The 18,944-nt window shown below is 56.4% G+C and overlaps 1 protein-coding gene across 1 annotated transcript; it reads left to right on the top strand.

The window, feature by feature from the left end:
• Positions 1-846: 846 nt before the first annotated feature.
• Positions 847-16,654, top strand: lrp10 (low density lipoprotein receptor-related protein 10). The gene is made up of 10 exons (XM_069188706.1): positions 847-987; positions 2,705-2,920; positions 4,715-4,753; positions 5,631-5,760; positions 7,617-7,807; positions 10,540-11,030; positions 11,196-11,629; positions 12,649-12,843; positions 13,815-13,944; positions 14,828-16,654. The coding sequence occupies exons 2-10, from the start codon at positions 2,869-2,871 to the stop codon at positions 15,479-15,481; spliced, it is 2,316 nt and encodes a 771-aa protein (XP_069044807.1). The 5' UTR covers positions 847-987; positions 2,705-2,868; the 3' UTR covers positions 15,482-16,654.
• The last annotated feature ends 2,290 nt before the right edge of the window (positions 16,655-18,944 follow it).

The raw sequence follows: 18,944 nt of genomic DNA, 5'->3' as shown, positions 1-18,944 counted from the left end.
CTGTCACAGTGCAGTAGGAAGTGCACCTCTGTCTCTATTTCTCCCTGCTGGCAGTGGGAGCACAGCCTGTCCTCTCTGGACAGCCAAGTCTGTCTGTGTCCAGTTTCTGTGTCCAGGCTGTGGTCACTGAGCCTGTCCTCTCTGGACAGCCAGGTCTGTCTGTGTCCAGTTTCTATGGCCAGGCTGTGGTCACTGAGCCTGTCCTCTCTGGACAGCCAGGTCTGCCTGTGTCGCCCAGTTTCTATGGCCAGGCTGTGGTCACTGAGCCTGTACTTCGTCAGGGTCTGTTTCTGTTTGTTGTTTCTTATCTTGGTCAAATATTCAGCTAGTGTGTATTGTCTGTTTAGGGTTCAGTAGAATCCCTCTGTGTATGAGATAACGTACTTCACCTGGGACTGCTTCACCTGCACTCAAAGACTGAGGGCAGAAAGGAGTCTGGACAATGACCACAGCCTGGACACAGGCAGACCTGGCTTGCCAGAGAGGACAGGCTCAGTGACCACAGCCTGGACACAGACACTGGACACAGGCAGACCTGGCTTACCAGAGAGGACAGGCTCAGTGACCATTGCCTGGACACAGGCAGACCTGGCTGTCCAGAGTGGACAGGCTCAGTGACCACAGCCTGGACACAGACACTGGACACAGACAGACCTGACTGTCCAGAGAGGACAGGCTCAGTGACCACAGCCTGGACACAGACACTGGACACAGACAGACCTGACTGTCCAGAGAGGACAGGCTCAGTGACCACAGCCGGGACACAGTTAGACCTGTCCAGGGACAGTTACGCACCGAGAGGGAGGGAGTGCCGGAGAAGTGGGGCAGGTCTCTCTCTCTCTCCCTCCTCCGTCACTCCTGCGCTCACAGCTGAACACGGAAGTCCCAACTCCCAGCCCTGCGTCAACACGGCCGCCCAGCGGGACGAGGCGAGGAGACAGAGCCGGGGACGCGGCCGGGTGGACAAGCGCCTCGGGGTCGCTGGAGGTCTGTTGGAAGCGGGGCTCACGCCTGCGGGGGTCTCTGGGCCGTGTCGGGGCGCGTCGTGCGCGTTTCTAGCCCGGGGACGAGAGAAGTGTCGAAAACGAAAGTTGAGAGAGAGAGGGAGGGGGAGGGAGGCTGGTTACATCTATTTTCTGACGAGGGGTGGAAAAACACGCAACAGGAGCGAAGAAGAGAGTTGCGAGGCAAATCCTCTTGGAAAAGTCTGGGCTTGTTTCACACAGCGGCGCGGTTTGTGTACGCCGTGCGATTCAGACGTCTCTGCGCCCAGAATCGTACTGGGGGAAAAAAATAAGAATGGACTTTTATTTCTGTTGAGGACGACCCCCGGGGTGGGGAAGTGGTGTCCCGGGGGGTGTGGAGCTCGCAGCCGCGCTCCCCGACTGGCTCTGCGCTGTTGCTGTTGTTGTCGTCTCCAAGTTTTGTTTCCGAGAAAAGTTTCGAGAGGCGGCTGTGACGTCAGAGCTCGGCGCAGAGGCAGGAAGCGGTGTCGGAATGAGTCTGGAGGAGCTCCGCGGGCAGACTGGCTACACCGATAACAACAGAATCATCATCCTCACCATAGAAGCACCGAGAAATAGACCAGCTAGAATCATAACAATCATAACAATCATAGTAGAAGAACCGAGAAATGGCCCAGTGGAGTAGTGTGAAGGGGTTGTGTAACAGTGGAGTAGCGGTGTGGAGTAGTGTGAAGGGGTTGTGTAACAGTGGAGTAGCAGTGTGAGCAGTGAGATGGGGTTGTGTAACAGTGGAGTAGCGGTGTGGAGTAGTGTGAAGGGGTTGTGTAACAGTGGAGTAGCAGTGTGGAGTAGTGTGAAGGGGTTGTGTAACAGTGTGGAGTAGTGAGATGGGGTTGTGTAACAGTGGAGTAGCAGTGTGAGCAGTGAGAAGGGGTTGTGTAACAGTGGAGTAGCGGTGTGGATTAGTGTGAAGGGGTTGTGTAGCAGTGTGGAGTAGTGAGATGGGGTTGTGTAACAGTGGAGTAGCGGTGTGGAGTAGTGTGAAGGGGTTGTGTAACAGTGTGGAGTAGTGAGATGGGGTTGTGTAACTGTGGAGTAACAGTGTGGAGTAGTGAGAAGGGGTTGTGTAACAGTGGAGTAGCGGTGTGGAGTAGTGTGAAGGGGTTGTGTAACAGTGGAGTAACAGTGTGGAGTAGTGTGAAGGGGTTGTGTAACAGTGTGGAGTAGTGAGATGGGGTTGTGTAACAGTGGAGTAACAGTGTGGAGTAGTGTGAAGGGGTTGTGTAACAGTGGAGTAACAGTGTGGAGTAGTGTGAAGGGGTTGTGTAACAGTGGAGTAACAGTGTGGAGTAGTGAGAAGGGGTTGTGTAACTGTGGAGTAACAGTGTGGAGTAGTGTGAAGGGGTTGTGTAACAGTGTGGAGTAGTGAGATGGGGTTGTGTAACAGTGGAGTAACAGTGTGGAGTAGTGTGAAGGGGTTGTGTAACAGTGGAGTAACAGTGTGGAGTAGTGAGAAGGGGTTGTGTAACTGTGGAGTAACAGTGTGGAGTAGTGTGAAGGGGTTGTGTAACAGTGTGGAGTAGTGAGATGGGGTTGTGTAACAGTGGAGTAACAGTGTGGAGTAGTGTGAAGGGGTTGTGTAACAGTGGAGTAACAGTGTGGAGTAGTGAGAAGGGGTTGTGTAACAGTGGAGTAGTATTATTATTATTAATATCCGCACTGCTGTTCTGTTGTTTCAGGTCTGTGGAGAGGAGACAATGAAGACACCAGCATCAGGCCTCCGATATTCATTGTTTATTTTTGCGTTTTTTATTTTTAAATGAGTTTTTAAACTGTTTTTTCTTCTCAAATCGGCTTTTTTTTTTTGCTGGTTTTTACCCTTCGCCTTCCGCCCTCCCCCCCCATGAAGGCCGCGTGTTGGGCGATTGTGCTGCTGAGCGCCCTCTGCTGGAGGGGTAAGTCCAGACGGCTGATTATAGAGTAGAGCTTCTGTGTGCTGAGCTCAGGACAGACTGACACACACAGGACTGTCCTGGGTCACACGTGTCTGTACTGATAGAAGAGCTGGGAGAGCCCAGCAGTGTGTCTGTCCTGCAGGACAGTCCCAGCGCTGTGTCCCTGTGTGTGCTGAGCTCAGGACAGACTGACACACACAGGACTGTCCTGGGTCACACCTGTCTGTACTGATAGAAGAGCTGGGAGAGCCCAGCAGTGTGTCTGTCCTGCAGGACAGTCCCAGCGCTGTGTCCCTGTGTGTGCTGAGCTCAGGACAGACTGACACACACAGGACTGTCCTGGGTCACACCTGTCTGTACTGACAGAAGAGCTGGGAGAGCCCAGCAGTGTGTCTGTCCTGCAGGACAGTCCCAGCGCTGTGTCCCTGTGTGTGCTGAGCTCAGGACAGACTGACACAGGACTGTCCTGGGTCACACCTGTCTGTACTGACAGAAGAGCTGGGAGAGCCCAGCAGTGTGTCTGTCCTGCAGGACAGTCCCAGCGCTGTGTCCCTGTGTGTGCTGAGCTCAGGACAGACTGACACACACAGGACTGTCCTGGGTCACACGTGTCTGTACTGATAGAAGAGCTGGGAGAGCCCAGCAGTGTGTCTGTCCTGCAGGACAGTCCCAGCGCTGTGTCCCTGTGTGTGCTGAGCTCAGGACAGACTGACACACACAGGACTGTCCTGGGTCACACGTGTCTGTACTGATAGAAGAGCTGGGAGAGCCCAGCAGTGTGTCTGTCCTGCAGGACAGTCCCAGCGCTGTGTCCCTGTGTGTGCTGAGCTCAGGACAGACTGACACACACAGGACTGTCCTGGGTCACACGTGTCTGTACTGATAGAAGAGCTGGGAGAGCCCAGCAGTGTGTCTGTCCTGCAGGACAGTCCCAGCGCTGTGTCCCTGTGTGTGCTGAGCTCAGGACAGACTGACACACACAGGACTGTCCTGGGTCACACGTGTCTGTACTGACAGAAGAGCTGGGAGAGCCCAGCAGTGTGTCTGTCCTGCAGGACAGTCCCAGCGCTGTGTCCCTGTGTGTGCTGAGCTCAGGACAGACTGACACACACAGGACTGTCCTGGGTCACACCTGTCTGTACTGATAGAAGAGCTGGGAGAGCCCAGCAGTGTGTCTGTCCTGCAGGACAGTCCCAGCGCTGTGTCCCTGTGTGTGCTGAGCTCAGGACAGACTGACACACACAGGACTGTCCTGGGTCACACGTGTCTGTACTGATAGAAGAGCTGGGAGGGCCCAGCAGTGTGTCTGTCCTGCAGGACAGTCCCAGCGCTGTGTCCCTGTGTGTGCTGAGCTCAGGACAGACTGACACACACAGGACTGTCCTGGGTCACACGTGTCTGTACTGATAGAAGAGCTGGGAGAGCCCAGCAGTGTGTCTGTCCTGCAGGACAGTCCCAGCGCTGTGTCCCTGTGTGTGCTGAGCTCAGGACAGACCGAAACCAGTCAAAGCCAGTTTGTATGGGTCAATATTATTGCATATATATTAATAGATAGATATTATTATAGTAGGCAGTACTGTACACAAATGAATTATTGCAATGTCATGCAATGTTATCTCAAAACGTTTCTCGTTGAAACGCAAACAGAAGGTTTTCTCTGTGTGGTGCTAATCAGCTTCTGTAGTCCTGCCCGTGTTGAGGAAGTCCCCAGCAGGGCAGCAGGAAGGAGGAAGGGGACTGTAGAGAAAGGGCAGCTGACTCCAGCCTCACTCCCTCTGCCTCTCTCTCTTGCAGCTCACAGCTGGGGGGGCTCAGAGCTGACCTCGGACCTGGGTAAGAGGAGGAGCAGAGCAGAGCAGAGTGTGCTTGTCTTATCATGCACCTCTCTGTGTGCTGCCTGTCTCTCTGTCTGTCTGCGTCCTGCCTGTCTCTCTCTCTGTCTGCGTGCTGCCTGTCTCTCTGTCTGTCTGCGTCCTGCCTGTCTCTCTGTCTCTCTGTGTGCTGCCTGTCTCTCTGTCTCTCTGTGTGCTGCCTGTCTCTCTGTCTCTCTGCGTGCTGCCTGTCTCTCTGTCTCTCTGTGTGCTGCCTGTCTCTCTGTCTCTCTGTGTGCTGCCTGTCTCTCTGTCTCTCTGTGTGCTGCCTGTCTCTCTGTATCTCTGTGTGCTGCCTGTCTCTCTGTCTCTCTGCGTGCTGCCTGTCTCTCTGTCTCTCTGCGTGCTGCCTGTCTCTCTCTCTCTGTCTGTGTGCTGCCTGTCTCTCTGTCTGCGTGCTGCCTGTCTCTCTGCATGTTGCCTGTTTCTCTGTCTCTCTGCGTGCCACCTGTCTCTCTCTGTCTGTGTGCTGCCTGTCTCTCTGTCAGCATGCTACCTGTCTCTCTGTCAGCATGCTACCTGTCTCTCTGTCAGCATGCTACCCGTCTCTCTGTCTCTGTCTCTGTCTCTGTCTCTGTCTCTGTGCTCTCTCTGTCTGCATGCTACCTGTCTCCCTGTCTCTGTCTCTGTCTCTGTCTCTGTCTCTGTCTCTGTCTCTGTCTCTGTCTCTGTCTCTGTCTGTGCTCTCTCTGTCTGCATGCTACCTGTCTCTCTGTCTCTGTCTCTGTCTCTGTCTGTGCTCTCTCTCTCTGCGTGCTGCCTGTCTCTCTCTGTCAGGCTAGGTGTTAGGAGTGGGACTCCAGGTGTGTTGATGTCTGGGTGCGCCCGTCTGTCCGCAGGGCTGTGCACCAGGTACTCCAGCGTGCTCTCGGACAGGCAGGGACACATCTCCAGCCCCCTCTGGCTGCCCTGGGAGCTCAACTGCAGCTGGGTCATCCCTGCGTCTGTCGGAGAGCCTGTCACTATCAGGTGAGTGACCGTCCCCATGGACTGGCCACAGTCACTCAGTACTGCAGTGTTAATGTACTGGAGTGTCCAGTCAGTCAGTGTGTCTGTATGAACCCCTCTCTCTCAGTGCAGTGTTAATGTACTGGAGTGTCCAGTCAGTCAGTGTGTCTGTATGAACCCCTCTCTCTCAGTGCAGTGTTAATGTACTGGAGTGTCCAGTCAGTGTGTCTGTATGAACCCCTCTCTCTCAGTGCAGTGTTCATGTACTGGAGTGTCCAGTCAGTCAGTGTGTCTGTATGAACCCCTCTCTCTCAGTGTAGTGTTAATGTACTGGAGTGTCCAGTCAGTCAGTGTGTCTGTATGAACCCCTCTCTCTCAGTGTAGTGTTAATGTACTGGAGTGTCCAGTCAGTCAGTGTGTCTGTATGAACCCCTCTCTCTCAGTGCAGTGTTAATGTACTGGAGTGTCCAGTCAGTGTGTCTGTATGAACCCCTCTCTCTCAGTGCAGTGTTAATGTACTGGAGTGTCCAGTCAGTGTGTCTGTATGAACCCCTCTCTCTCAGTGCAGTGTTAATGTACTGGAGTGTCCAGTCAGTCAGTGTGTCTGTATGAACCCCTCTCTCTCAGTGCAGTGTTAATGTACTGGAGTGTCCAGTCAGTGTGTCTGTATGAACCCCTCTCTCTCAGTGCAGTGTTAATGTACTGGAGTGTCCAGTCAGTCAGTGTGTCTGTATGAACCCCTCTCTCTCAGTGCAGTGTTAATGTACTGGAGTGTCCAGTCAGTCAGTGTGTCTGTATGAACCCCTCTCTCTCAGTGCAGTGTTAATGTACTGGAGTGTCCAGTCAGTCAGTGTGTCTGTATGAACCCCTCTCTCTCAGTGCAGTGTTAATGTACTGGAGTGTCCAGTCAGTCAGTGTGTCTGTATGAACCCCTCTCTCTCAGTGCAGTGTTCATGTACTGGAGTGTCCAGTCAGTCAGTGTGTCTGTATGAACCCCTCTCTCTCAGTGCAGTGTTAATGTACTGGAGTGTCCAGTCAGTGTGTCTGTATGAACCCCTCTCTCTCAGTGCAGTGTTAATGTACTGGAGTGTCCAGTCAGTGTGTCTGTATGAACCCCTCTCTCTCAGTGCAGTGTTAATGTACTGGAGTGTCCAGTCAGTGTGTCTGTATGAACCCCTCTCTCTCAGTGCAGTGTTCATGTACTGGAGTGTCCAGTCAGTCAGTGTGTCTGTATGAACCCCTCTCTCTCAGTGTAGTGTTAATGTACTGGAGTGTCCAGTCAGTCAGTGTGTCTGTATGAACCCCTCTCTCTCAGTGCAGTGTTAATGTACTGGAGTGTCCAGTCAGTGTGTCTGTATGAACCCCTCTCTCTCAGTGCAGTGTTAATGTACTGGAGTGTCCAGTCAGTGTGTCTGTATGAACCCCTCTCTCTCAGTGCAGTGTTAATGTACTGGAGTGTCCAGTCAGTCAGTGTGTCTGTATGAACCCCTCTCTCTCAGGGCAGTGTTAATGTACCGGAGTGTCCAGTCAGTCAGTGTGTCTGTATGAACCCCTCTCTCTCAGTGCAGTGTTAATGTACTGGAGTGTCCAGTCAGTCAGTGTGTCTGTATGAACCCCTCTCTCTCAGTGCAGTGTTAATGTACTGGAGTGTCCAGTCAGTGTGTCTGTATGAACCCCTCTCTCTCAGTGCAGTGTTAATGTACTGGAGTGTCCAGTCAGTCAGTGTGTCTGTATGAACCCCTCTCTCTCAGTGCAGTGTTAATGTACTGGAGTGTCCAGTCAGTGTGTCTGTATGAACCCCTCTCTCTCAGTGCAGTGTTAATGTACTGGAGTGTCCAGTCAGTATTCATGTTCATGTATTGACCTCTGTCTCTCAGTTTCTCTCAGTTCTCGGTGCAGTGTGAGAAGGAGTGGGTGTCTGTGAGCTCGGAGACAGAGTCTTCCCCCCTTCTATGTGGAAACAAATTGCCACGGCCTCTTCACCTGCGTGGGGGAAATATTAACGTGACGTACCACTTTGTCCCCCATCGGAACCCGCCCTCCGGATTTCGCCTCTCCTACATCAAAGGTACCACATACATTTCTAACTCAATAGTTTGTGTTTAAATGGAATGGGTAACAATGAATATTCATAAAACTTAATCATGAAGTTCTTGGGGCTCCTTGCAGTGTCTGTGTTTCATTTCTTGCGTTTAGCCGAACATCTGCGATTCTGCTACACACACTTTTCTGAATCCTGTTGTTCGTACAGCCACCTGAATCCGAGGAACGTTAATTCCTGCTTATGAATGCAGTGTCCCATGAGCCTCTCAGTCTCTGTGCCCCCACAGTGTTGTTCTCCGCCTGTGTCTCTGCACAGCTCCGGTCCACCGGGGGTGGTATCCAGCAGGTTTTATAGGTCTCTCTCAATCGTGAGCTTTTCATGAACAAGGAATGGCTTCCTGCTGTCCAGTTTAGCAATGAATGAGTTCTATTAGGTAATTAAGGGCTCAAATGGAGTCAGGTCAATTCAGCTTCGCTCATCTCCGCTCCCCTCAACTGGTCTCCAGTCAGCTCCCGTCAGCTCAGTTCAGCTCTCCTTAGCTCCGCTTGCATGTTATCTCTGTGGTCTCTTGTGCGATCTGTGGTCTATTGTGCGATCTGTGTAGGCTTGCGAGAGATCTGTAGTCTCTCGTGCGGTCTGTGGTCTCTCGTGCGATCTGTGGTCTCTCGTGCGATATGTGATCTCTTGTGCGGTCTGTGGTCTCTCGTGCAATCTGTGGTCTCTCGTGCGGTTTGTGGTCTCTCGTGCGGTCTGTGGTCTCTCGTGCGGTCTGTGGTCTCTCGTGCGATCTGTGGTCTCTCGTGCGATCTGTGGTCTCTCGTAGGGTCTGTGGTCTCTCGTGTGATCTGTGTCGGCTTGCGAGAGATCAGTGGTCTCTCGTGCGGTCTGTGGTCTCTCGTGCGGTCTGTGTCGGCTTGCGAGAGATCTGTGGTCTCTCGTGCGGTCTGCGGTCTCTCGTGCGGTCTGCGGTCTCTCGTGCGATCTGTGTCGGCTTGCGAGAGATCTGTGGTCTCTCGTGCGGTCTGTGGTCTCTCGTGTGGTCTGTGTCGGCTTGCGAGAGATCTGTGGTCTCTCGTGCGGTCTGTGGTCTCTCGTGCAATCTGCGGTCTCTCGTGCGGTCTGCGGTCTCTCGTGCGGTCTGCGGTCTCTCGTGCGGTCTGCGGTCTCTCCTGCGGTCTGCGGTCTCTCCTGCGGTCTGCGGTCTCTCGTACGGTCTGCGGTCTCTCGTGCGGTCTGCGGTCTCTCGTGCGGTCTGCGGTCTCTCGTGCGATCTGTGTCGGCTTGCGAGAGATCTGTGGTCTCTCGTGCGGTCTGTGGTCTCTCGTGCGGTCTGTGTCGGCTTGCGAGAGATCTGTGGTCTCTCGTGCGGTCTGTGGTCTCTCGTGCGGTCTGTGTCGGCTTGCGAGAGATCTGTGGTCTCTCGTGCGGTCTGTGGTCTCTCGTGCGATCTGCGGTCTCTCGTGCGGTCTGCGGTCTCTCGTGCGGTCTGCGGTCTCTCGTGCGGTCTGCGGTCTCTCCTGCGGTCTGTGGTCTCTCGTGCGGTCTGCGGTCTCTCGTGCGGTCTGCGGTCTCTCGTGCGGTCTGTGGTCTCTCCTGCAGTCTGTGGTCTCTCCTGCGGTCTGCGGTCTGCGGTCTCTCGTACGGTCTGCGGTCTCTCGTGCGGTCTGCGGTCTCTCGTGCGGTCTGCGGTCTCTCGTGCGGTCTGTGGTCTCTCCTGCAGTCTGTGGTCTCTCCTGCGGTCTGCGGTCTGCGGTCTGCGGTCTCTCGTGCGGTCTGCGGTCTCTCGTGCGGTCTGCGGTCTCTCGTGCGGTCTGCGGTCTCTCGTGCGGTCTGCGGTCTCTCCTGCGGTCTGCGGTCTCTCGTGCGGTCTGCGGTCTCTCGTGCGGTCTGCGGTCTCTCCTGCGGTCTGTGGTCTCTCCTGCGGTCTCTCGTGCGGTCTGCGGTCTCTCGTGCGGTCTGCGGTCTCTCGTGCGGTCTGCGGTCTCTCGTGCGGTCTGTGGTCTCTCCTGCAGTCTGTGGTCTCTCCTGCGGTCTGCGGTCTGCGGTCTGCGGTCTCTCGTACGGTCTGCGGTCTCTCGTGCGGTCTGCGGTCTCTCGTGCGGTCTGCGGTCTCTCGTGCGGTCTGCGGTCTCTCGTGCGGTCTGCGGTCTCTCCTGCGGTCTGCGGTCTCTCGTGCGGTCTGCGGTCTCTCGTGCGGTCTGCGGTCTCTCCTGCGGTCTGTGGTCTCTCCTGCGGTCTCTCGTGCGGTCTGCGGTCTCTCGTGCGGTCTGCGGTCTCTCGTGCGGTCTGCGGTCTCTCGTGCGGTCTGTGGTCTCTCCTGCGGTCTGTGGTCTCTCCTGCGGTCTGCGGTCTGCGGTCTCTCGTGCGGTCTGCGGTCTCTCGTGCGGTCTGCGGTCTCTCGTGCGGTCTGCGGTCTCTCGTGCGGTCTGCGGTCTCTCCTGCGGTCTGCGGTCTCTCCTGCGGTCTGCGGTCTGCGGTCTCTCGTGCGGTCTGCGGTCTCTCGTGCGGTCTGCGGTCTCTCGTGCGGTCTGTGGTCTCTCCTGCGGTCTGTGGTCTCTCCTGCGGTCTGCGGTCTGCGGTCTCTCGTGCGGTCTGCGGTCTCTCGTGCGGTCTGCGGTCTCTCGTGCGGTCTGCGGTCTCTCGTGCGGTCTGCGGTCTCTCCTGCGGTCTGCGGTCTCTCCTGCGATCTGCTTCGGCTGCGTCTGCGTCGGCTCGCGGGAGATCGGCGAGTGAGCTGTCCCCTCTCTCTGTCTCAGGTCCGCCCCCCTGCGCCCCGGGGGAGTTTGAGTGCCCCGGCGGGAGCTGCCTGCCCTCCGCCTGGCGCTGCAACGGCCAGGGCGAGTGTCCGGGACAGGGGGACGCCTCGGACGAGGCAGGCTGCCTCGACAGCGGGGGCGAGCCGGAGCCAGAGCCGGAGGGGGCAGGAGGAGGAGGAGGCCACGCGGACCAGGAGACCCTCGCCAGCTGGACGGACAGAGCGCGGCAGTCGGGCCGTGGGGACAACAGGGCGCCGGCCCGGGACAGGGGGTCCGGGCTGCGCTGGGGTGCCTGCGGGGGCGTCCTGCAGGGCTTCTACGGCTGGTTCTCCTCCCCGCAGCGCGCCCCCTCCTCCGGCGTCTGTGTCTGGACGGTGGACCCCGGGGACCCCCGGCCCGTCCTGGTGGAGCTGAGACTGCTGGAGCTGGGCCCCGGAGACACCATCGTGATCACGGACCAGGCGGGTGGACACGGCAGCCTGCTGAGGACGGTAAGTCAGGGCAGGTTATTGATCGGGGTCATGTCCATCACTGACCCTGAGATCATGTTCATCACTGACCCTGAGGTCATGTCCATGATGTTCTTCACTGACCCTGAGGTCATGTCCATGATGTTCATCTCCCCTCTCTCCCCTCTCCTCCTCTCTCTGTGACAGGTCAGCTCAGAGGCCAATCACAAGCTGGTTTCCGTGGAGTCCCGGACTGGCCTCCTCTCGCTGACCTATCAGGTGGCCCAGGACTCAGAGGGGGCGGGCTTTAACGCCACCTACCGCATCTCCGGCTACTGCCTGCCGTGGGAGGGGGTGTGCGGGGGCGCGAGGGGCGGCTGCTTCACCCCCGAGCAGCGCTGCGACGGGCGGTGGGACTGCCCCGACACCGGCCGCGACGAGGAGGGCTGCTGGGGCTGCCCCCCGGGGCAGTTCGCCTGCGGGACGGGGGGAGGAGGGGCCGGCCCAGTGTCCCGGACGCTGCACAGGGTGTGTTTCTCGGCGGCGGAGAGGTGCAACTACCAGCTGTACTGCCCCGACGGCGCGGACGAGAGGGACTGCGCGGCGTGCCAGCCGGGCACCTTCCACTGCGACTCCGACAGGTGACCCCCTGGAGACAGCGCACCCCCACCAGTCTCAATACGCTGACCCCCTGGAGACAGCGCACCCCCACCAGTCTCAATACGCTGACCCCCTGGAGACAGCGCACCCCCACCAGTCTCAATACGCTGACCCCCTGGAGACAGCGCACCCCCACCAGTCTCAATACGCTGACCCCCTGGGGACAGCGCACCCCCACCTGTCTCAATACGCTGACCCCCTGGGGACAGCGCACCCCCGCCAGTCTCAATACGCTGACCCCCTGGAGACAGCGCACCCCCACCAGTCTCAATACGCTGACCCCCTGGAGACAGCGCACCCCCACCAGTCTCAATACGCTGACCCCCTGGAGACAGCGAACCAACACCAGTCTCAATACGCTGACCCCCTGGAGACAGCGAACCAACACCAGTCTCAATACGCTGACCCCCTGGAGACAGCGCACCCCCGCCAGTCTCAATACGCTGACCCCCTGGAGACAGCGCACCCCCGCCAGTCTCAATACGCTGACCCCCTGTAGACAGCGCACCAACACCAGTCTCAATACGCTGACCCCCTGGAGACAGCGAACCAACACCAGTCTCAATACGCTGACCCCCTGGAGACAGCGCACCCCCGCCAGTCTCAATACGCTGACCCCTTGGAGACAGCGCACCCCCACCAGTCTCAATACGCTGACCCCCTGGAGACAGCGCACCCCCACCAGTCTCAATACGCTGACCCCCTGGAGACAGCGCACCCCCACCAGTCTCAATACGCTGACCCCCTGTAGACAGCGCACCCCCACCAGTCTCAATACGCTGACCCCCTGGAGACAGCGCACCCCCACCAGTCTCAATACGCTGACCCCCTGGAGACAGCGCACCCCCACCAGTCTCAATACGCTGACCCCCTGTAGACAGCGCACCCCCACCAGTCTCAATACGCTGACCCCCTGGAGACAGCGCACCCCCACCAGTCTCAATACGCTGACCCCCTATGGCCAGTATCCCTGTTCTCACCCTGTGTGATCTGTGCTCAGGTGTGTGTTCGAGACCTGGCTGTGTGACGGGCAGGTGGACTGCAAGGACGGGACAGACGAGATGAACTGCACGTTCAACCCCCCCCGCAAGGTCATCACCGCGGCCGCCGTGGGCAGCCTGGTCTGCGGCCTCCTGCTGGTCATCGCCATGGGCTGCACCTGCAAGCTGTACTCGCTGCGCTCCCGGGAGTACAGGTGCGCCCCTGCTGGCTCTTCACCGCTTCAAGGGAATACACTGACCCCCTAGAGACAATACACCCACACCAGACTCAATACACTGACCCTCTAGAGACAATACACCAGTCTCAATACACTGACCCCCTAGAGACAATACACCCACACCAGACTCAATACACTGACCCCCTGTAGACAATACACCCACACCAGACTCAATACACTGACCCCCTAGAGACAATACACCCACACCAGACTCAATACACTGACCCCCTAGAGACAATACACCCACACCAGTCTCAATACACTGACCCCCTGTAGACAATACACCCACACCAGACTCAATACGCTGACCCCCTGTAGACAATACACCCACACCAGTCTCAATACACTGACCCCCTGTAGACAATACACCCACACCAGTCTCAATATGCTGACCCCCTGTAGACAGTGCACCCACACTGGTCTCAATATCCTGACCCCCTGTAGACAATACACCCACATCAGTCTCAATACGCTGACCCCCTGTAGACAATACACCCACACCAGTCTCAATATGCTGACCCCCTGTAGACAGTGCACCCACACCGGTCTCAATATCCTGACCCCCTGTAGATGATACACCCACATCAGTCTCAATACCGTGACCCCCTGTAGACAATACACCTACACTGGCTTCAATGCCCTGACCCCCTGTAGACAATACACCCACACCAGACTCAATACACTGACCCCCTGTAGACAATACACCCATACCGGCTTCAATACACTGACCCCCTATACACAAAACACCCGCACCTGACACATCCAGCTAATTGATCCAGACATCTCATCAAGCTGTGTCTTGGGATAATCCAGGGCATCGGTTTTGCCAACAGGGCTGGGCAGCTTGTTCTACACCCCCACCACTGTCTGTGTAAAGATGAGCCTCTTGTTCCCAGTTCTCAGGGAATACAGAGAACTCATTTTGTATCTGTTGGCCTCTCCTCCAGTCTGTTTGCACCAATTACACGGCAGGAGGCGGAGCTCATCCAGCAGCAGGCTCCGCCCTCATATGGTCAGCTGATTGCACAGGGAGTCATCCCACCTGTGGAGGACTTCCCCACAGAGAACCCTAACGAGGTGAGTCCAGCTAACTTAATTACCCTAATAACATCCTTCTTCATCTATGTGCAGTGTTAATGTACTGGAGTGTCCAGTCAGTCAGTGTGTCTGTATGAACCCCTCTCTCTCAGTGCAGTGTTAATGTACTGGAGTGTCCAGTCAGTCAGTGTGTCTGTATGAACCCCTCTCTCTCAGTGCAGTGTTAATGTACTGGAGTGTCCAGTCAGTCAGTGTGTCTGTATGAACCCCTCTCTCTCAGTGCAGTGTTAATGGACTGGAGTGTCCAGTCAGTCAGTGTGTCTGTATGAACCCCTCTCTCTCAGTGCAGTGTTAATGTACTGGAGTGTCCAGTCAGTGTGTCTGTATGAACCCCTCTCTCTCAGTGCAGTGTTAATGTACTGGAGTGTCCAGTCAGTGTGTCTGTATGAACCCCTCTCTCTCAGTGCAGTGTTAATGTACTGGAGTGTCCAGTCAGTCAGTGTGTCTGTATGAACCCCTCTCTCTCAGTGCAGTGTTAATGTACTGGAGTGTCCAGTCAGTCAGTGTGTCTGTATGAACCCCTCTCTCTCAGTGCAGTGTTAATGTACTGGAGTGTCCAGTCAGTCAGTGTGTCTGTATGAACCCCTCTCTCTCAGTGCAGTGTTAATGTACTGGAGTGTCCAGTCAGTGTGTCTGTATGAACCCCTCTCTCTCAGTGCAGTGTTAATGTACTGGAGTGTCCAGTCAGTCAGTGTGTCTGTATGAACCCCTCTCTCTCAGTGCAGTGTTAATGTACTGGAGTGTCCAGTCAGTCAGTGTGTCTGTATGAACCCCTCTCTCTCAGTGCAGTGTTAATGTACTGGAGTGTCCAGTCAGTCAGTGTGTCTGTATTGACCCCTCTCTCTCTCTCTCTCTCTCCCAGTCCTCTGCTCTCACGCTCCGGGGGCTCCTGCAGCTTCTCAGACAAGACCCTGGTTCTGGCCCTTCAGGACGTCACCGGCGACATCGCCGCCCTCGATTTATCAGAAGGAGCATTCGCCGCCTCAGGAGGTGGGGTCTGCTCCCCAGACCCGCCCCCAGGGCGGGGCAGAACTCCGGCGCCTCCCAGCAACCGGCAGAGTCCTCCCCCGTCGCCACAGAGCACAGCCAGTCGGGCGCCGGTCACCTCGGCGACGGAGGCGGGCTGTCGGTCAGCCCCGACTCCCTATTGGCCGGGGAAGGTGGAAGTCTGTCCTCGTCCGACGCCTTGCCCCTGAAGCTGGGGCTGCGGTCGCAGGCGGTGGCCCCGCCCCCCGCCCCGCCCCCTCCCGCCCCTCCGCTGGCCTCCTCCGCTGCCCCGGACCCCGACCCGCCGCGCGCCGGCAGCAGCCTGTCCGCCCTGCTGCGCTCCCTGGGGCTCTCCGTCTCCCTGTTCCGCCCCCTCCCTCATTCCTCCTCCCCGCACCACCCCCTCCCCAGCCCCGCGCCCGCCCCCAGCCCCGAGGACGAGGTGCTGCTGCTGCCCCTCTCCGACGAGCCCGCGAGATCGCGGGCGGCGCCCGACTCCCCCCGGGACGACGTCCCCCTGCTGACTTGAGCCGAGCACAGCGGGGTTCCTGGGGCTCCAGTGTCTTCTGTAGCTCGCTTCGGACAGCGGGGGCTCATTTTCTTTCTCGGGGCGCGTGTGTGTTTCCGTGAGTGTGTGTGCGTGTGTTTGACTGTGAGTGTGTGTGCGTATTTGTGCATGTGTTTGACTGTGTGTGTGTGTGTGTTTGACTGTGTGTATGTGCATATTTGTGCATGTGTTTGACTGTGAGTGTTTGTGCATGTGTGTGTGTGCGTGTGTTTGACTGTGTGTGTGCGTGTGTTTGACTGAGTGTGTGCGTGTGTTTGACTGAGTGTGTGTGTGTGTTTGACTGTGTGTGTGCATGTGTGTGCGTGTTTGTGTGTGCGTGTGTTTGACTGTGAGTGTGTGTGCGTGTGTGTGCATGTGTGAGTGCGTGTGTGTGCATGTGTTTGAATGTGTATGCGTGTGTTTGTGAGTGTATGCGTGTGTTTGTGAGTGTGAATGTGTGTGTGAATGTGTGTATGTGGATGAGAGCTTGCACACTATGTATGTGAGCATGTGTGCAGATATGAGCTTGTTTATGTGTGGGTTTCTGCACACGTGTATATGTGTATGCGTGTGCCTATTTGTGCCTGTGTGGGGGTGGAGGTCCAGGGCTCTGGGCTGTGAACTGGAGGGTCGCGGGTTCGAGCTCTGCCTTGCAAAATCGGCAAGAATTTTCAAATTAAAAAAGAACGAGAACAGTGGGGGTCCGCCACGTTACCTTGGAAACCTGACTGCCAGCGGCACCGCTGGGTTGTCTGTCTGCAGGGTCACAGGACCACAACCCCCCCACGGGATCCGCTCAGTGGAACAGTCCAGTTTCCTTCTGGGTCCGGGGCCAGTACCAACTCCTCTTCAGCGGGGGTGGGTGGGGGTGGGAGGAGAGTGGTGTCCTGAAGCCTGAGCCTCTTCCTCCTCCTCCTCCTCCTCTTCCAGGCAGGCGTGCCTCTGTGCTTCTGATGTCTCAGACAACCTGTCTTTCTTCTCGTACTGAATGTATTGTAGGAACCAGCGGGGGGCGGATCCCGTAGCCTTTAGATCAGATATTTTTTAAAGATTTTTCAATCGATGAACTGAAGTGAATCGTTTCATTGCTACTGTATATATTAAAGTTGTAAGGTGTGTGTAAGGCATTAACTGATTAAAGAATTTGCACTTTCAGCACCGAGGTGTGGGCTGCAGTCTCTCTCTGTCCCGGGGGGTGTCTCCGACCCAGTTCTGGGAGGGCCCGGACTCTCCTGGTTTCTGTTCCAACCCGGGATGTTTGTAGATCTGCGCATCACTCTGCGTAGCTCTGTGCATCACTGTAGATCTGCGCATCACTGCATGTAGATCTGCGCATCAGCACGTGTAGATCTGCGTATCACTGTGTGGATCTGCAAATCACTGTAGATCTGCACATAACTATGTGTAGATCCGCACATCACTGTAGATCTGTGCATCACTGCATGTAGCTCTACACATCACTGTGTGTAGATCTGCACATCACTGTGTGTAGATCTGCACATCACTGTGTGTAGATCTGTGCATCACTGCGTGTAGATCTGCGCATCACTGTAGATCTGAGTATCACTACGTGTAGATCTGCACATCACTGAAGATCTCATCACTGCTCGAGATCTGCACATCACTGTAGATCTGCACATCACTACGTGTAGATCTGCGCATCACTGTAGATCTAAGCATCACTGTGTAGATCTGCACATCACTGTAGATCTGAGTATCACTACGTGTAGATCTGCACATCACTGAAGATCTCATCACTGCGTGTAGATCTGCACATCACTAGATCTAAGCATCACTGCATGTAGATCTGCACATCACTGAAGATCTCATCACTGTGTGTAGATCTGCACATCACTGTAGATCTGAGTATCACTACATGTAGATCTACGCATCACTGTAGATCTGAGCATCAATGCGTGTAGATCTGCGCATCTGCATATCACTGTGTGTGGATCTGCACATCAGCACATGTAGATCTGCATATCACTGTGTGTGGATCTGCACATCACTGTAGATCTGCGCAATAACTAGATCTGCTCACTTCAGTGTGTAGATCTGCTCACGTCAGTGTGTAGATCTGCGCTTCACTGTAGATCTGCTGACGTCAGTGTGTAGATCAGCTCACATCACTGTGTGTACTTCTGTGCATCACTGGGCGTTGATCTGCTGGTATTTTCTGAGTCCCTCTGGACTCTGGGAAAACTGACCGTGCGGATCAGTGAGAGGGAGGGTGACTGCAGCTGCCTGGGAGACGAGAAGGGATCGGAGATCATTCCCAGGAAGCAGAGAGCTGTGACGGTCTCCAGGGTGACGGGGTGCTTTGGGGAGACTCGGCTGTGCTTCTCCGGTCGAGGGAGAGGAACGGTTTCGGATCTTGACTTCTCACACTCAGAAGTACTGGACCTGGTCAGTACTAAATACTGGTCAGTAGTGGACGGGGACAGTACCGGGCCTGGTGAGTGCCGGACCAGTACTGACCCCATCCACTCCTGACTAGACTCAGTACTGACCCCATCCACTCCTGACCAGACCCAGTACTGACCCCGTCCACTACTGACCAGTGGACCAGTACTGACCCCGTCCACCACTGATCAGTGGACCAGTACTGAGTCTAGTCAGGAGTGGATGGGGTCAGTACTGGTCCACTGGTCAGTAGTGGACAGGGTCAGTACTGGGCCTGGTCAATAGTGGACGGGGTCAGTACTGAGCCTGTTGAGTGCTGGACCTGCTCGGTACTGGTTGCCTGGTCAGGAGTGGTGGCGTGACAAGAAAGCTCACGCAGGCTGCGGTCTCACTGCCTCGTCACCCTTCACATCGTGGAGGAGCGGCGTGCGTCGGGCTCTCTCACGAGGACGGACCCCCGAGGAAGGCCCGCCTCCAGGCACAGCAGCCGCCTCGGTGTCTCGTACCCACAACCCCACACCCGAGCCCAAGCGGGAGGAGAGAAGCTCTGGGCCCCATGTGCGTGGGAACTGAGAGCCAGCGTCATCACGCTCTTCACGGTAAGGCAGTCACCATCGTTCACGTCCACAGGTGAGCAGAAGCCTCGCTAGAGAACCTGGGACCGTGGGACAGCCCTACCGGCCGGTCACGCGACGACCCGCCTGAAGGCGTGTCGGGTTTTTTCGAACAAAAGAACGACAGCAGCCCTGTCCCAGAGCTCCTGCGTCTGGCTCAGCTGGGGCCGAACATCCTCGTGCACACCCGTGCGAGGAGCCCTCGCACGTTTGAGCCTCGTGAACCTCCCCTGCGGCAGCGCTTTCGGACGGAGTTTCTCACCCGAGGTCTCCACGATTCTCCCGGCTGCCCGTGCCTTCGGGGTGTCCGGATCTTTTCGGACAAAGCGGCGAGATTTTCGATGCCTTTCCCCCCCCGCGACAACGTGTCCTTGCGAAGCTGGGTTTCCCACGCCGGTGGCACCACAGACGGGATGCGGGAGTCAGCT

The sequence above is a fragment of the Lepisosteus oculatus genome, chromosome 4, assembly GCF_040954835.1.
Source record: "Lepisosteus oculatus isolate fLepOcu1 chromosome 4, fLepOcu1.hap2, whole genome shotgun sequence".
Taxonomy (NCBI): Eukaryota; Metazoa; Chordata; class Actinopteri; order Semionotiformes; family Lepisosteidae; genus Lepisosteus; species Lepisosteus oculatus.
This window is presented reverse-complemented; position numbering and strand designations above follow the sequence as displayed.